Genomic DNA, 19097 nt, shown 5'->3' on the forward strand with positions numbered 1-19097 from the left:
CGTAGTGATTAGAGTGTCAGAGCAGGATCTGGGAAATCCAGGTTGAAACCTCACTCTGCCATAGAAGTTTGCTGAGTGACCTCAGGCCATTCACACACTCTCAGCCTAACCTAACTCACAGGATTATTTTAAGGATAAAATGGGAGGTGAATGTAAGCTGCTTTAGGTTCCCATTGAGGAGAAATGCAAGGTGTAAATGAAGTAAATAAATTACTGCCCTATTCCCAGAATCCCTCTTTCAAACTGCCACTGTCATTTTGCAGATCAAGATAGTTACAATTTCAGGTTTTGCTTCCGTGGGAAACAACTTGTATTAATTAGTGAACTATGATTGATTCGCTTCTCACCAGGGTTTTTCTACATACTTCCTGATTGTACTGATTTGGTGCATTTTCGGTGCTCATTGTGGCTGCTCTTTAACACTTTACTCCTTGCTCTTCAGTCTTCAGGCTCTTCATCCCGTGATCACACACAGTTTAACTCAGGGCCCCTGGAATTCAGCAGCACTTCGGGGCCAGTTTCTGCGGCAAGGGTAAGAGAATTCTGCAGCGAATGTTATTCTGCATTACGGCAGTGAGAGTCTGTAACCACCTGCCATTCTTGCATCCACCCAACCCAGCGTTGGCTGCAGAATTCCAGGAGCCCTGAGCTTTTCCATGGCCATAGAATTGCTCATTGGCTATGGAATTGATTGAATTTGAGGGGACAATCAATGGGTTGTGTGTTGTTTTTTTAGGTAGATCACCTGCATGTCTATGAAAATGAATGGATAGATGTCAGCAGTGCACTTTTCTTTTCGAACTGCTTAAATAATATCTGGTCAAAATTCCCATATTAGCTATCATAAATTGCATCATTTCCCCACATCTTCTTCCGTTTCCCTCTGATGGCTTATAAACAAATATGTGCCATTTTGTATCTCAGGCAGCCCAGGAATATGATTGCTAGTGGTCACTGCCTAGTTTTCGTTGACTTGGGAAGCATTGTTTGAAGGGAAATTATTTATTTAAATGCTTGTATCCTACCTTTCCTTATGGTGCAAGACAGCTTACAAGTCACAATTAAAATACTGCAATTTAAAAATTTAAAATGCATTAAACCCCAAATAACTCCCTCCCTGCCACTCAAAGCAAAGAAATGGAGGATTTGTAGAGTGAGGACCATAGCTCAATGATAGAGTATCTGGTTGTGCATACAGAAGGTCCCAGGTTCAGTTCCCAGCACCTCCAGTTAAAAGGATCAGGTAGTAGTAGGTGATGTAAAAGACCTCTGCCCGAGGACCAACCTGGAGAGCTGCTGACAGTCAGAGTAGGCAGTACTACCCTGGATAGACCAACAGTCTGGCTCAGTATAAGGCAGCTTCATGGGTTCCATGGGTAGGGTAGGAGGCATGGCTTTCCGAATAAATAGTGAGAAGAATATTACAAGGGCCGCTCATGTTGGCATTCCATATTCCATCTGACATTCTTGATCAATGTCAGATAAAGGAGAGCTGATATAAATGCATTCAGCTCTCCCAATAGCAAACACTCCCTAATGAAAAGATAGTGACTGAAAGGTTGTACACATTGTTTTAGTTATCTTAGTTTACAAAGGATGGATCATTATATTGCCATGGGGGGAAATGTTCAGGAATCTCTGAACTCTATTAATTTGGTTATTCGGTGCAGTGCTGTAATTTTAATTGCCTAAGGACAGCCCTGCTGGCTCAGACTCATTCTGTTTCCACTAGAGGCCAGGCAGATGCTTCCACAAAACAAGCAAGGTATGAAGGCAATGACCATTCCCCATTGCTTGTCCCCAGAATCTAGCCATGATTATGGGTTATGAATGTGTGTGTGCTATCCAATATGTATCTTATCTCTGAAAATTGCTACAATATGTGGGCAGAACTAGTCATGGCTTTTGGTAGTGAGCTCCTGATAGAAAGAATGGGCTCTTTGGTGTTCACAATCTATAGTGGTAGCTGTGCCTCCTCCCAAGCGTTCCCTCTTACAGAATTTCACCTCTGCCAGTCCTGCATTGTGCTTATATGAAAGCACTCCCATGACTTTCTTCATCTGCCGGCTAGAATGGAGGAAAAGTGCCAGAGGCTCTCCAGAGCATGTAGTAGGGTCATTGTTCTCCAAGGGTTGCTTTTTCTTTCTATCTTTATTTGATTCACCTTCCCCCAGGCAGGAAAATCCAAAGGAAAATGGAGGCTGGTGTTGGCGCCTTCCTCAGTCTTAGACCGTTAATGCCTCCCCTCTTGGAGAAGCAGCAATGATGAGAAATGGAAGTTGGTTTTGACCTTCCCTCAGCTGGTGAACTGGCAGCCCTGTACTTGTCTAATGAATCCGGTGGTGGTGATAAAAATGAGGCTTCGTTTGGCTCTTCCTTTGACCTCTATTGATATTAATACCTTCTTAAGCATGTTTGTTAGTATTGGAACTGCAAGGTCTGTATGTCTTTATAGTTGGTTGCTGCTGCTGCTGCTGCTGCTGCTAGACTGGATGTGATGTGGGCAGGAAGAGGGTACCTTGTCTTTCTGTGTGCTGCTAGTTTTCCACTGCAACTCCCCAATGTCAGCTGTTTTCCACATGACCCAGGTTCTAGGGTTGGTAGAAGGTAGCTGGTAAGAGGGAGAAAAGAGCAAGCAGGGGAAGGGTTGATTAACCTCTTAACCCCAAGGTTCTCCACTGTAAATTGGACCAGCCTGGCCCTGATTTCCACAGGTGAAGCAGCAGCTGTAGAACTGGTACAGAAGTAGCTTTGGGTTGGATTAGGGAATCAAAAGCTGTTTGCATATGACAAGTCAGTATGCTAGAGACACAGTTAGCCTTTCTCCCTGACATGCAAATTTTCACTGTACCAGAATTGTTTTGGGAGGGGGGAGCATTATTCACATGAGCAAATCCACTACCATGTTCACAAGGCTATGGCCAGGTGCTTCTTCTGAATGTTTGAACTGGCTTGAGAGTTCTGGAAGGAGAGGCAGCCCAGCCATAGGGCATGATTTGCTCCAACCAGTGAGATAGCACTGGTCTCTTTTCCCTGATTTGCACTAAAAATATCCCAAATTGCATTAAAGCAGGTTTCCATCTTACAGATGTTCCCAAAATAGCCACACTCAGGACTGTGTCACAGTTCAGGCTGAGAGTTTGTATGTTATTGGTCTTTTGTGCCCCCAGCATATTTAAATGCTGTTTAATGGGAGGGCCTTTTTCTCCTCCACATCATCAATCATATCTCTGGAAGATGAGGCCAATTATTAGGAGGCCCGCTGGACAATGATAAGAAGCTGCGTTCTCCAGATCTTGCATTTTTCAAGCTGCGTGTAATTTGAGAGTTGCCATTTTCAAACCAAAGGAAATGATTAGGTTAACATAATCATAATCCTAATAAGTAATACCAAGTGCTCATGCAAGGTGCATGTTCCAGATTGGAGAAATATGCCTTTATTAGTAAGAGTGGCTTTGGACTTCTGTATTCATTTCAAGAAGTCTTATATAAATTATCTGTCACCAATGGTAATTTTTAATCTTTAACATTGTTCCTGAAATTGATTCACCATCTGTTCCCACCCAGCCCCTTTTAAAAGCATTTTCAGTAAATCTGACAGTGTTTTGGTCTGAGGGGGTGGGTCCTAAGCTGCAGGCCATTCTGTCACCTAATGACTGAGAAGGGAAAGATTTCCCTGAAAGTAATCTCCTTTGAACACAGTAGCATTAGTAAACACCATATACCAGTATTTGCATTCTGCAAACATCCAGGGGTTTACCACATTTTTTTTGCTCGGAAGAAAGCTTTCATGGTTGCACAGAACACGTCTTTGTGCCTCTGCAGACAGCTGAATGAGCAAACTGGATTCTGAGTCCAGTTTGGTGACATCATGCCATGAAGCTTCCCCTTTGGGCCACTTTGGGGCATTTACTGTGCGAAAAAAAAAATTGAGAAAAAATCAAGACAGTCCATGTCTGTTAAAAATATGAGCAATGATCTCAAGACGTGATGTGTATATCAGTCAAGCATCTGTACCAACTTAGGGTGGTTATTTCTGATACCAAAGGGCTTTAAAGGAGAGCAGTGGGTCCTGAAGTGCTGCATGTATGTCGCTATTTTCAGGTACCACCAGGATATGGCAGCAAAAGTAACAGGGACCAGGGAAATGAATAAAGAGGGGCATAGGCAGTAGCAGGCTAGGCTTGTGTCATGCAGGTGAGGTTACTAGAAACCTGTGCATTTTCTCTATGTTCAGGTATCTTTCCCATTTTTTCTTCAGCTGATACATTCAGTCTGTGTGTGGCAGATATTTTCAGCCTTAACACAAAAATGTGCCTAAGTGAATCCTCTGTAATTATGTGGCAAAGGTGCAGTGTGTACAGGTATAGTCCTCTGGCTCTTTTTCATCCTCTGCTGAAATTACCTATTCCTTCTTTTATAAGGTGAGATTTCCTGGGTGTCCCCTCTGAAGCTTACCAAACTGTTGATTCTCAGTAGCAAGTCTAGAATCACCAGTCGTATGGAAAATCTTGTGGGATGGTCAGCAGGCTGCAACAGAGGGAGTTGAATAGAAAGCTGCAGCAAAAGTTAAAATTTACTTCTGGATCATAATTTGGAACTAACAGTTCAGTCCACCTCAATGTTGACACCAAAGCATATGGAGAACCATTGGCCTAGCTGATGCACCATGGTACTGGGATCAGCAAGCAATAACCCATGGGCTAATGTTGCCCTTGTGGGAAAAGGGTGTCATCTGACTCTCCATGGCAGAGACAAACAAGGACAGCGGATAAGCATCCATTATTGACTAAACCTGGAACACCTGTTTTTGGGTGATGGAGCACCTTTGCCCATCACTCTGTATTCTGTCTTCAGAGTTGTCCTCAGAGTGGCAGAGCTGAGACACATTTGTTCATATGTTTCTCTCTTTCAAATCCTAGGGAAAAAAGAAAAGACGAACAAGAGAAAAGCAGCAAGACTCCAACTCAGGTAAATCCACTGGTGCAAATTCCAGCACACTATCGGGCACCTGTCCTTTGTTTATATTGGTACTGGATTAGTTGAGGCAACCAAACAATACCTGTAATCTTCCTTTAGGATTTGCATTCCTGTCTTAATGAGAGTGGGACAATCCCTATCTATGCTGATGCTACCAATTTCATCTACAGAGAGGTCATTCTCTGTGCTATAAACTCTAATCTGTGTTTCATGTCACATGAGACAAAGCATCTATTTCTTCTAGCTTTGCTACTCTCTGCAACTGTTTCATCTGTTTGCTCTTCTGATACCTTATCAACAGACCAGTTAAGAGAAAAACTAGTTGAGTTTTGATAAATCAAGTGTCACCTTCAACGTTGATTGTGTTTGTGGCTCAGTTTCCTGATTGCCTGCTTCTCCACAAAGATGAACCCCTCCCCCACCCACCTCCTTTGTTGCAAGAACAGTAGCACTTCATTTGTGATGGAAAAAGCAATCCCAAATCGCTAATTATGTTTGGGATTCCTGTTTGCCTGGAATGAAAATTAAGTAGAATTTCTGGACAGAAACGTCCTGTTGCAAGCTGCAGTCTACAAGCCACGTGTGCTGTTTCTCAGGATCCGTCCCATGGAGTTCAGTGGCATTTATCCCCAAGTAAACGCATAAGGATTGCAGACTTAGCCTCACACAGCTTCCTTGGAGTCAAAAGGACAGCGAACTTATTGTAGACAGACAATGTCCTTTAGGGGGGCATTAGACTTATTCTGTAGCCCTATTACTATAATTAGCCAATAATTCTCCAGTTCCAGTCTGTTTAATGTTATCCCACATTTCTGTAGATGTAGCAACCATTTTTAAAAACTGTGCATGCATCATCAGAAATGTGTCACTAAAAATGGTGATCATATAATGGGAAGAAAGTAGACTGGAAAAGTAGTGGTCAGTGAGATGCCCACCTGTGATGGTCTAGAGAGACAGTGAAGAGAGGGGAAGAAGCCAAGCCCAGTGGGTAGGGTCCAGCCATGCAAGCCCACTTACTGGATATCAAGACCAATCAAGTTTGCCTGAAACCCATTTCTTCATTTTTTTAAAAAAAGATCTCAATCATAAGAATTTAGCTGCGAAGGGGACCCTTTAGCCCCCACTATACAGACAGGAACCACAAAAGGCCTCAAAATACCAGACATAACCCAAACCAGGCATACCTTTAAGATGAAATTGACTTTACTAGTGACTTTGGAGGCTTTTTCTCAAGCATCAGAGAGAGAGAGAGAGAGAGAGAGCAAGTAGATGAAGCACAAGTTCGACTCCAGTGAGAAGGAACGGCCAATTAAAGCACCAGGGAGCTGTGACTGCTACCTCAAGCTCAGCCTTCCTAGCCATGCTGTGAGAGATCCTTGTGGTGTTTGCTAACGCATGCTTTGTTCCAGGGGAGATGCAGCCAGCAGAAGAACTGGGTTTTATTTGGCCTGTCTAGTTTTGTCTCCAGCAGCTCAATTGATGTTGCATCTTTTCTTCTTCCTCCTGCTCTTGCTGCTGTTTGTGCCTCTGCCTTGCCCATTCTCCGCCACGCATGCTCCTTGTTCAGATCCTGCCTCTCCTAAGAAATGCAGAGCTCGCTTTGGCCTCAACCAACAAATGGACTGGTGCGGCCCATGCAGGTGTGTATCAGAAACCTTTGCTTTCCAGGCTTGTGCCTCAACATAGGAGTCATTCTTTTCTATGTGCAGTTACTTTTCATGCACCATTTCTACAGCTGCCCTTCTTCTTCCTAACACTACTAATGGCATTTCCTCAGGTTTGCTCTTTATGGCCTGTTTCTGGTTTTTATCGGCACCGCCTGATTAAGAATATTTCCTCTAAGTGCTTTATACTTATTTAAAGGGATATTTATAGCTTGTCTCAAGTATGTAGAAGTGAGGTGAAAAAAACCTTTTGAGTATTAATTTCTGCCAAACCCAAAAGACCACTGATAAACTTAGATGCATTTCAGACGTATCAATTAGAAGACGGTTGGACAATAGGGTTGCCAACCTCCAGGGAGGGTGTGGAGATCTGAAATTACAGTTCATCTCTAGAGATCATTTTCCCTGAAGAAAATGGCTGCTTTGGAGGGTGGATTCTATAGCATTATACTCTGTAGTGGTCCCTCTCTCCCCCAAATCCTGCCCACCTCAGGCTCTGCCTCCAAATCTCTAGAAACTTCCTAATCCAGAGTTGGCAGCCCTAACAATAGCCTGAAAACTAAACCAGAAACCTTATATTGGGAGTCAGTAATTGTAGACCCTGGGCCAGTTCTGGAGGTGCAAAAATCCACTGGTTGCAAATCCAAAGGCAAGAGAAAGGGAGGAGTGGCCTCTTTGGAACAGGACTTTGAGAAAGGATGGCAAAGGTCAGAACTCTTTGCCAAAGTGGCAAAGATTGCTAGTCAGACACGGGAAATTGCAAGGGCTAAGATTGTTACATAATTGCTAGCTATGAAACTTATTTTTCTTGTGCACAGCTGGCACAGAACCATATGGAACAATTGGAGTCTCTTAAATTTTTTGCTGTGCCAGCAATTGAATCAGCTTGTGGTACAACATTGAAAAAATCCTTCATATGCCATCTCAGTACAAAACAAATTTCTTAAGATGTTTCCATGCAGTCCTGGTAGGCAGGTTTTTGTGTCCAAATAAAAGAAAAAACAGCCATTCATTACATCTCAGTAGCACATGATCCACTCATCTTTCCTCAAGCTTACCCTTTATTGTTAGGATTCTTCTACCACAGAAAATGTCGTCACTTCCCCACATCCATACACTGTATTCACATCTGTGTGTATAATAATACTTATATTAATGTAGTTATTAGGATTGCTGAATGGCATGTGGTTGTGCAGATTTCATGCATACCACTTGCAATCAGAAGTCATGACAAACAGCACCAGCTGGCAGAAAGAACATGACCATGAGACTTTCATCAGAGAATCCAGCTACTGGCTCAAGAAAATGGTTCCTCCTGTATCCTCAGAAACCACAGCAGCCCCCCCCCCCCACGCACACGCACCATATGCATCTGCAAAATCCTTCCCATCTGCTGAGGGCGTCCTTCTGTTCAACTTCCTTTTTAATAAACCAATGCGCTTTGCATTGCAATTCTGGAGAGGGGGAGAACATGCAGCCTTCAGACTTGCTTGCTGAGTGTGAACCACAGGGCCAACTAGGAGCTCATCTTTCTAGGTAGCAAGTCCTGTTGAGACGGGGTGAAACTCCTAAAGGACTTTCCTACTTCCTTCTCCCAGGAACAGCTGCTCTTGCTTTGTATTTTGTCCTGTTTGGCATTTGAGACGAATCTCTGCTTCTCCACTTCCAGAGTCTTTGCTGGTTATGCATTTTCCCCTCTTCTGGTAAAATATTTCAAGTAACTAATTTATATAAAAAGGAGAAACATCAGCAGTTATTTTTCTCTCACAAAAAGGAAGGAGGAAGGACTCTCTCTTCTCAGCGTAGCAGCTTCTCACTTTCCCATGCATGCCCAGAGGTGGGAAGGGAGATAGACAGTCCTGTACATTCCTGTACCAGGAATGGCAGAAGTATTTTGTAAAGGATAGTATGTGATGGGAGCCCATTTTTATTGATTACACATGAAATCCCTCATCTTAAGAATAGCTGTATTTCAAATTTGGGGTAACAGGGCTCTAACCCTTGCAACCTTTGTGCTCCATCAGTCATGATTTAAACCCACTCTCAGCCAGATGCTAGTCCCGTTTTATTTTTAAAGTGAAGGACTGGTAACTTGTTCTGACTAATGGGTGTATCCATATACATGAACAATACATGCTCACTATAATACATGCAGAGAGTTACCATCTGCAAAACAATCTGGTGGGAAAACAATGTCTGAATCTACTTTCTGAGAAAGGAAAACTAGAATCTAATTCTAATTATCGGTCATTAAATGATTTGTCCTAGAATTATCTGAAGCAATTTAAGAGGTCAAGGAACTAGACTAGGCTTCTCTCTTCCTCTCCCCAATGAGACATTTGGCCAATAAGCATTTTGGCAATTTTTAGCATTACTAGTGGTTGAGAAGATTTACACTGTGTGCTTTTGGCCTATAGTGGACTAACCAAAATGGCTTGAATGGTCCTTAGCATTTAACATGCTTGCTTATGTATTTTCTTCTATTCCACAAGTGCTATGCATTAGCAAGTGATTTTTCAGTTTCTGGTAATAAGAGGCAGCAGCTTCAGTTTCATATTACTTCTCTGGGCTCTGCCCATGCCAAGTCCATCCTGCTACTTTCCGACCCACAAGCTTGAACAGATGGAAAACACTGAACTCCAAAGTTTGGCACTTGCACCATTCTTGAGCCCCACTGAGGAAATGAATGCCACATTGGTTTAAATTCTATTAGAAAACTTGGTTCTCGTACAAAATCTTCCATTCCCTATATTGTGCAGAAAATGAGTTGAATTCACACTGATGTTTATGAACTCTCTGGAAGTCATACCATTATGCTTATAGCAGTCATTGTGCACTGTCCTTAATACAAACACAATTATGCTGGGATGACAAGCCTTAACCATATCATCCTGTTGGCTCAAGAAAGACAGCATATTTCTGTCTGCCTACCAAACATGAGTTGTGACTAGAGATGGGCATGAACTGGGGGAAAAGACAAACCATGTGGTTTGTGGCATTTCACGAACCACGAACTTTCACAAACTTGTCCCAGTTCACAAACCAGTTCGTGGTTTGTGGGGTTTAAATGCCCCTTTCCGTGCTGCTTTGCAGTGGCATGGAAAGGGGCATTTAAATCTCCGGATCAGCTGCTTGTTGGGGATCTCCCTGACAAACAGCTGATCCAAGCCAGTGGGGGTTTAAATGGCCCGTCCCAGTTTAAACAGACATTTCCACCACCAGCCCCGCTCCAAGTGACGGGGAAATGTCCATTTAAACAGCGGGTGGGGCTTGGCTGGCCCGCTGGGAGCTCCTAGCTGGCCAGCCAAGCCCGTTCCAGTTTAAATGGTCATTTCCCCATTGCTCCGAGCGGTGGAGAAACAGCCATTTAAACAGCGGGTGGCGCTTGGCTGGCCCGCTGGGAGCTCCTGGCTGGCCAGCCAAGCCCGTTCCAGTTTAAACGGTCATTTCCCCATTGCTCCGAGCGGTGGGGAAACAGCCATTTAAACAGCCGGTGGGGCTTGGCTGGCCCACCGGGAGCTCCTGGCCAGCCAGCCAAGCCCCACTGTTTAAATGATCACCTGCTTGTCACCCCAACAAGCAGCTGATCCAGGGGTTTAAATGCCCCTTTTCGTACCACTTCACAGCAGCAAGGAAATGGGCATTTAAACCCCCACCCATTTGGATCAGCTGCTTGTCTGGGATCTCCCCGACAAGCAGCTGATCTGTGGATTTAAATGCCCCTTTCCCAAACCACGAACCAGTTTGTGGAAGTTCATGGAAAACAAGCTTCCACAAACCGCTGGTTCGCAAAGCACAAACCAGCCTGGTTCGTGGCGAACTTTAGTTCGTATTCCAGTTTGTGCCCATCTCTATTTGTGAAAACATAACTGATTGCAAATGGAGTGCTTGAAATTTATGTGGTAGGTTAGGAAGTTTTCTGTAATATAACAGAAGTGATGGTGGGGAAACTTTAGAATGGCCACAGGGAATCCACCCCCTATCCTGCATGCTGTTTTCTTGCCAGCTTGCATTTCTGTTTCCTGTCTTCAGATCTCTGCACGTTCTATACACTACTTAAGAGTAGCTGGAAGAACCTCATGTACAGTAGCTGCTTGTATGGGAAATGCACTTACACACAAGACCACTTTTTTGTGTGAAGGACACAAGTTGGAAAAGTTTTGGCTCTTTTATGGACTACTATTTCAAAGCAGTGGGACATGTTAGGAAATCCATCCTTAATTTTAGAGAGCCTTTTCTGAAGAGGTATTTATCCATCAGTCAGACTTTTTAAAATGCTAGATGTGTGTTCAGGTGTGATGGTGTTTTCTCTCTAAGTAAATAACAAGTGACAACCATTTTCCTGAGAGACTAATTAAAAAATTATTATTGGGGATTTATCCCAAGATTCTTATTTCACATTTGGAAACATAGCTCAGATCTCCAAAAAACCTTTACCTTGTAAATTGGTGCTCTTAGTGCCCCTTGGAAGCATTCTAGGCAGAAATTGTTTCATTCCCTGTCAAATGACTCTCTGTTCTTGGAATTTTGAGACATGGTAAAGCAAATGTATGGACCACTTTTCAGCAGTAGGATATTTATATAATAGACTAATAACATTGCACTGAGATTCTCTTTATAGTCGCTTCTTCCACATAGTACTCCTCCTTTCCCACTTTTGCTTCTAACTGTACCAGTGAGGGCCATGTTATATGTGACCTTTTTCTTGAAGGCCCAAATTTCCTTATATGTAGGTCTGTCTAAGAGTTTGTTGCCATTAGTAATCAAAATGCGCAACTATTAAACATTTCTTATCTCCTTTCACACATTAATATCACAGGTCATGCTGTGTACTTGTACTGCCACCCACTGGAACAAGCTACAAATTGCAAGGGATTTTAAATGGGGTGAAGGGTAACTGTTGCAGGAAGGCACCATAAAGACTAACACAATTTTATTCCAGCCCAAGTTTTTGCAAACTAGAGCACTTCAGTTGGCCCAGTAGTACTGAGACAAGGAAAACAGAGCATGGAAGCAAGTACAAACAGGGTTTTGGGGGGAGGGGTTTGCACACTATGCTCATTTGGGGTCCCAAGACATCTGTAAATAAATGCTATTGCTTTCCTTTTAAGAATATGACCCTGTAAATTCACCCTTTATTTACAGATAACTCTCTTCACTGTTCTTAGGAGGAAAAAGAAGTGCATTCGGTACCTACAAGGAGAAGGACGCTGTGCCAGCCCAGTTTCTTCCGATGGAAGTGCTATAGACTCCCCTTCCTCCCCTTTGGATGTGCTACAGTGTATATCCTCTGCTTTGACTTCAGACAAGCTTGCTGCCCCTGCTGATTTCACACATCAAACCCAAGCCAAACTTTTCCCTTTATCTGTACATCTCAAAACTACAATGAATACACCCGGATTCACTTCTAAATGCTCAGCAATGCCTTGCCTATCCATAGCATCCTGTGAACCTTCTGTGCACAATGTAGTATCAATAGGAACGTAATACAGCAGCAGTTACCACCAACTTCATCAGGCACTTTGATCTTATGAGTGGTTTTGCTGCTGATGGAAGCTGCCCAGAGACAACCTCTGGCTTCTTGTCAGGCCATTAACTCAGGTGAAAGCTGTGTCAGTACCTCAGTAATTCAAGAAGACTGGAGCACTGAAAAGTGCATTTTAATCAGCACACATCTTTCTAAAAATGTGTGAAGAAAAACTCAAAACTTGATTCTGGGTCAGTAACTGCGTTAATCAGCAGATCAAATCAAAATAGGAACACAGATTCGAGGAACAGCAAAATTTGAGTCCAGTGGCACCTTAGAGACCAACAAGATTGTTCAGGGTATGAGCTTTCAAGAGTCAGAGCTCCCTTCTTCAGATTTGAGGAAGTAGGTGATATATGTGTTAAGCATTGGTTCTGGTTCTTTTGTTCACACAGCTCTCACTGCAGTAGGCCTTGTCTAATATCTACAAGATGTCAGCAGGATTATCATTATGTTTTTTTAACCAGTCCAAATTCTGAGAGAAAAAAGTAGCTGATCAGGTCGGCTTATAAGAAACTGGGGAATACATTATGCCCCATCCTTGGGAAAGTGTGCAAGATACCACATTTCTTTACATTTGCATTTCCTTAACAGGAGTTAGAAAAGAGGAACACTTATCAAATAATAAAGAAAGCATGCCCTGGCTGCTCAAGTCTTAACTATTAAAAACTCCTGTATTTTGCCTTCTAAAGCAAGTCACCTCTCAAGTGCACATTTCTGTTTCTCCATTCTCCACCATATAAACTGTGCAAAAATGAGGTCTTTCTGCAAGACCCCCTCTTTGTAAACTTTAGATTTGTGTTGCTTATGTTTTGCTTTTAGGCAGAGACATGTTGCATTTTCTGAACGTTTTGCACCTGCAAAGATGAGAGGTATCTGCTTAATAGAATATTCATAGTCCTTGGAAATTCTGGAGAGGAAGGTTGCTGCACAAAGATTATGCTTAAATTCTGCAATCTGTTTTATACACATTCCCAAATGTTTGTTGTGCATCATTTATGGAGGTTAAGTAATTAGGCAAAGTATACTTAACAACTGGCCATCATATTAATTACACTGGCTGGCTTCTGATACTTCAACAGACCTTACCCACCCTACTGCTTATTCTCCTGGGGAAGGCAAATGGTCTAGCGACTTCCTTTTGCAAAGAGAGAGGAGAGGATGGTAAGATCTGGACCCAGTTCTAGTGTCTGTGGTTTGGGTTTTCATGGAATTCACAGCCCATTTCTATTAGAAATATATAATTTTTGTCTTACAGAGAGCACTCACACCCACCCCATTCTGTTGATTGGCCAAACCGCTCATGTTATTGTGCATTTTAGAGAGAGGTTTCACACTCCCCAACCTCTTAATGCAGCCTACACCCGGTAAATTTTTACCTGTGTACCTATTATTCAGGTAAAATGTTTGTTGCTTTTCTGGTGCAAGTAATGTAGTTACACACTCTTCAGTGCCCATCCCCTACCCTGTTAACAAAAATATCAGGGTAAGCACAGTGGAGAAGGCAGAAGAATACAGATGTTGGAAGGTCAAGAATGTAGGAAGGGTATTCCTGCAATGAACATGATTAAGGTCCTATGTCCCTCAATGATATTTTAGCACACGATTACAGACCCCTTCAAGGATTCATGCCTAATCATTATAATGCTGAAGCACAAAGCATCTACTTTCACTATGATCCAGCACAGACTGATGCTGAAAATACACATAAGCAATACACATACAAGCCTAATAACATTGTTCTTAGCTTTACCTTCCTGTACTTTGCAGAGCTGCTTAAATCAGTACCACTGCATTCGACTTTTGATTCGGCTGAAGTAAAGCAAAAACATCTTTGCCATGTAGAAATTTAGTGCAATGTGCTTGCAGAGGAGTTCTTTATCTGCAACTTCAGACTCGTAACATTTTTCTTACCCATTTTATGCTTTTTTTATTTTGGTACTGATTTTCTAAAGGCACCAAAGTAGAGAAGAGATTAATCAAACTGATATAACTTCACTAAGATAATCTGGAATTATTCTAGAATATTATAATCAAGATGTGGCTAATTTTTCCTGTTTGATAAAAAAGTTATGTGAAGGAAGAGATGGGCAGTAGGAGAAGAATGGCTAGGCCTTCTTTTTATACTATTTTGAACACAACACACATACAGTAAGTATCCTGCTGTTGTACACAGTAGGATACAACATTTAAGACCACCTTTAACATTCTAACTTTTAAACATCTGTTAAGGCAAAAGCTACAGGAGATTCTTTTCAACGTAATAGAAGGAAGCTTCCATCTCAGAAAGTTTGTTTGTAGAAGTGGTCTATCTTCCTTCTCCTTAGTCTTTGTCCTACCAATATTCTGAAATGTATTCCTAGACTGTCTTTACATGTTGCATCATTATAGCCTAAAAGCATAAAGATGCAGCTAAAAAGGCCACATGTCTATTAGGACAAGGGGCAGAATCTGTTTACCTCTTTGTAAGTCACAGAAGTATTCTCTGTGGTCTCATTCTCTCCTAGTTACTGGGCTGTTTATAATAGGCTAAAAGCCACTGCTAGGTAAAAGTGAAGACTCTTCCTACAAGATTACCAAAGAGGAATCTATAAAGTACAAGGCCAGTACTTTAGAGGCACCTCCATGACAACCAATTTATTACTAACTTGAAAATTGTTTTACTTGAAATACGAGATGTAGCAAGGAGCTTCAGATAAAATATAAAATGAAGTTAATCTCAATTTTGAAACTAGCTTTTTCTGTAGTGTGAAAATCATTTTTCAACCTTCCTTTGCTAGAGAAACAGGTACTTTTAACCTGCAGAAATTAAAACTAAAAAGGGCTAGAGCTAAGAGAAGACTGACAGAGGTTAAAAATAGCAGAAACACACCAAGGTCCTGATGCAATGAGAAGTAAACATATTCAAGAAGAAGCTGTACCTTCTTTGTGCAAAAAAACTGTAAGGCAAGGAGGATGGGGAATTACTAATGTCTCAGCTGGCAAGTCCCTACCTTGGGCCTGGGTCCTATGCACCTTGCCTTCATAAGGAAAAGACACCCTCTGCCTTCATGAGGAAAGCCCAGCCAGCAACTAAAACACATGCAGCAGTTCTTCAATGATGAAAAGAACCTTAGTTTTAAGCTTAAGTTTGGTCTGACCTAAAGAAGGAATGCCTTCCTTAGCGCCTTGCATGTATCTATGATAACTATCAAACAACAGCTGCCCAATTCAAGCTTTCCTTTTCATACGAGGGTAGTTGCAAAGGAAAACTAACATGCAATATGATTAACATCACATGAAACAATATTAAACTAGCTATGTCTGTCCATTTAACCGGAATGGAGAGCTCCTGGCACACAGCTACACTTTCCATGGCTTGCAGCTATTTCTTCCCACTACATCTCTTCAGTCTTCCTGAGCAAGTTGTTTTATGCAGCCATGGATTCAAAGCACTAATGATTTTGAAACTGTCTCTCTGAGACTAAGTGCTACTGAATTTGCTCCTATTTTCCAGGAAAAACTTATTCTTGGTTCTCTCCTCTTACACATTCCTATAGGCTAAGATTCTCATTCCTGATTAACAAGCACACCGACATTTTGTAAAACACCCTTATTGCAATTCAGTAGAAGAACTGCCAAGGCATATACCATTTTGCATTTAGATAAATATTACAATGCTCCTCAGAACTGCCTGGACACATCTTTTGATGTAAATGCAGATGATGCACATCCCACCCAGGGCCACAAGTTGGCGACAACTGGAATTGGAACAGAACCTACGTGATTTCAAAGAGATCCATGATTTACATCATCATAATATAATGAACTTTCTTTTCTAACTGGCACCCAATTACAAAGCATAATTAACAAGTGAGGTGCTATTAGGAATATTGCCATGTAGATCCCAAAAACAGAACTGTCACTTAAATGCCAAAAAAGTATAGAGTTACTATATGATCTTTTATATCAATACATTTATCTCTTTGTAGAATGAAGCTTTGCCCACGTTTTTTACTCAGCCGTTTCTAATTCATTCAGGGCAATTTCAGTTCTAGTTGCTTATTTGATTTCTTGAAGCCTGTCTGAATGTACAAGTCATAGAAGAACTACTTCAATAAATCACATAACCACTGTATGTATGTAGCAGGGATATATGTTCTGCAGTAGTTTTCTCATTTGTTCAATCTATCATCTGTTGTAATTTTTTTTTACTTTGAGCTTTTGTTTTGCTGTTTGTTTTAAAGTTGTTTACAGCTTTATAAATAAAATAATCTACCAGGCAGTCCATTCAAAAATGGGCCTCTGGAGACTATAACCCTATAAAATGAACTGTTACATGTGTTTTATTTATACTTCGGCAATTCCTTATTTCTGCTTTAGACATATCACTTCTATCTAGATACACATATTGAAAATGAGTGGCCAGTCTAATGTATGTTTTTAAACCAGGAAATTTGGTTTACTTCAGAAAAAACAGCATTGGGGGCAGTATTAAGACAGGCTGTAATATACAGATTACAAGGCTAATTCTTTAGCATACACTTTTTAAAAATAAAATGGACAGACTTCAGCAGGGAAGATTCTGGAATCAGCAGATTTAAGCACTCAACTAAAACTATAGCCAAAGGATTAAAAGGAACAAATGTGCAAATATTTCAACATTAATAGTGCATGATACTTAAGCTACTTTATCCAAACCAGAGCAACTAAGAGTGCATTCTCTGCCCCCACCCAGTTCTGTCACTCTGAAGGCTCAACTTACTCCCCCAAATACTTCAGTAAAGTGTATTATTCTGCCTCTCAGCAGCCAAACCTTGAGCCAACTCAGCCTGTAATAAGCATCATGTGAATAGCTCACTCTTCATGGGAGGCTACATTCTCATTTGCTGAAACAAATTATCTTCGGGTAGTCCATAACCATCCTGTGCATTCAACATGGCCAAGAGTTTAGATATTCTTTTAACTATTCAGGCAGCAAAGTCCTTTATAGCCTCAGGTATGAAGGCAGGACCAAGCACAGTTAGAGAAAGCAAAGACTGACTAGATGCACCCCCCCCCCCCCCGATCTAGGACCTTTATAGACGAAAGGGAACACAGCCAGGCATAGTGGACAGAAACAGAGGGTAATGTCACATGAACTTACCTAGGTGCTTAAGTAGTGTTGTGCCCCTCACCTCCAGCAAGTGAGAAGGGAAAGGGCTCATTTCTTTACCTCCTTTAAAATGAGGAAGAGACAGGAGGCTTTTATGATGCTGTATATTGTGGGAGGAAGGCGGCACTGCACAGATGGGATAACATAATACTAACTACACTTATATACCGCTCTTCTAGACAGACATGTGCCACAAAGTCAAAAGTTATTATCCCCACAATACAGCTGGGGAGCAGGGACTGAGGTGTGGCTTACCCAAGGCCACCTCCTGAGCTCATGGCAGTGGGGGAAAGGATTCAAACCACAGCCCAACCACTATGCTCCGCCATACGGCCCAAACTCTGCCAATGCCCAACTGAACCAAAAGGAGTATTTAACAGGTGGTTGGACTTTCGAAATCATTCTCTGCTAACTGAAAATGGAAGAGTGATTGAAATATCTTTGAAACCCTGAACAATTTCTCAGAGCTGCTGGAGAATATGTTACTATCTCCAGAGCCCCATTATCTTCTGCTTCTGAGTCTACATTGCCTTCTCTCATTACCAGAACCCCTAGACACATAAGCATTTTTCTTGGCATCACTGCCAGCCAGACTCATTCTCCTCCTTTGCAATGTTTACAAGAACACGAGGAGCCTGAAATGAACTCCAACCCTCCTGCTAGTTAGTCTTACCCCAGAGATCATGAGCACCATCAGAATGAGCACAGCACTGGGCTCACTGGGCAAGAAAGCAATTTTGGATACAGAAAAGAATGGAGAACACAAGACATATGCATGGTTGAAACTGTTTAAGCCAGAGAGCTAATGGAGTAGATTGGAAGGGTTTTGGTAAATTATATCAGGTTAAGTCAGAAAATCAGGTTTATTTAAAAGTGTATTTGAAGAGTCACATATTGCCTTCTGATCTTCTGGCAGCCCCCTTTCAAAGTGATTGTGCTTGTTACTTTTGAAGATAGATGGCACTTATTAAACAGATGAGTAGCGCTTCAGATTAACTAATCTGTGAAGTTACCCAGCAATATATGAAACTCAATTTTAAAGGGAACTACTATATAACTACTACTATATAACTCCACATATCTCATTCTTTATTAAACACACTCAAAGGTCATCATTGATCTCTGAAGTGAATATTTATTAAGATTTTATTCTACTCTATTGGGTATACAGAAAGAGAATGCAATACAACGTAAGGCAACACCTTACTGCACACCCACCACACACCCACTCTATATAAAGGAACTGTAGAACTAAAAAAAAATTACTCTGATACTTGCAAGTGGTATTTTTCAGTAGGAGACAACGATATTACGCATGATTTAAGGGCATGTGATGCAATACACAAAGTCAGATGCAGTGACTTAACATTCACAGATCTATAAAACACCACAATGAGCTATAGTAAAAATACTATAGCTTTACCAGCAGCAGGCACCAACCTGTACTGTCCAATAAATGTTAACTTTGGTAAAGTTTGTTTTTGGTCACATAGTGGATAAAATCTGCTGGCTTTGGGGGAATAAACACATAACCATTTCCATCAAGGAACTTCATCTCTGCAATGCCTGGCTGCAAGAGGTGTTTAGCTCCCCAACTCTTGCTGCCTGTGTCATGCCCACCTACACGATTTCATTAGAACTGGCCTTTAGTAAGCAGAGTGAACAGGGTTTGCTGCCAGGTGTCACCAACAGAAAAGGAAGAGATCTCTACCAATTCTTCCAACTGGGTACCCCAACACCCTCAAGCCTAAGGGCCACTAATTTTTCTGTGAATGAAAATACGCTGTGTTAA

The 19097-nt window shown here is 41.7% G+C and overlaps 1 protein-coding gene across 6 annotated transcripts in view; it reads left to right on the plus strand.

Annotated features, from left to right (window-relative positions):
• The window catches only part of TCF7 (transcription factor 7), a 163020-nt gene extending 150993 nt beyond the window's left edge, over positions 1–12027 (plus strand). For 2 of the 6 annotated variants that reach the window (XM_054977465.1, XM_054977467.1), the window contains 3 exons: positions 443–532; positions 4923–4971; positions 11813–12027. In XM_054977465.1, the coding sequence (XP_054833440.1) occupies positions 443–532; positions 4923–4971; positions 11813–11892 (219 nt within the window). In that variant the 3' untranslated portion in view covers positions 11893–12027. Of the gene's footprint in view, positions 1–442; positions 533–4922; positions 4972–11789 lie in introns of all 6 variants that reach the window. The other 4 variants (XM_054977468.1, XM_054977471.1, XM_054977466.1 and 1 more) reach the window with 3 other exon arrangements.
• The last annotated feature ends 7070 nt before the right edge of the window (positions 12028–19097 follow it).

Source organism: Eublepharis macularius, chromosome 4 (genome assembly GCF_028583425.1).
Source record: "Eublepharis macularius isolate TG4126 chromosome 4, MPM_Emac_v1.0, whole genome shotgun sequence".
Lineage (NCBI taxonomy): Eukaryota > Metazoa > Chordata > Lepidosauria > Squamata > Eublepharidae > Eublepharis > Eublepharis macularius.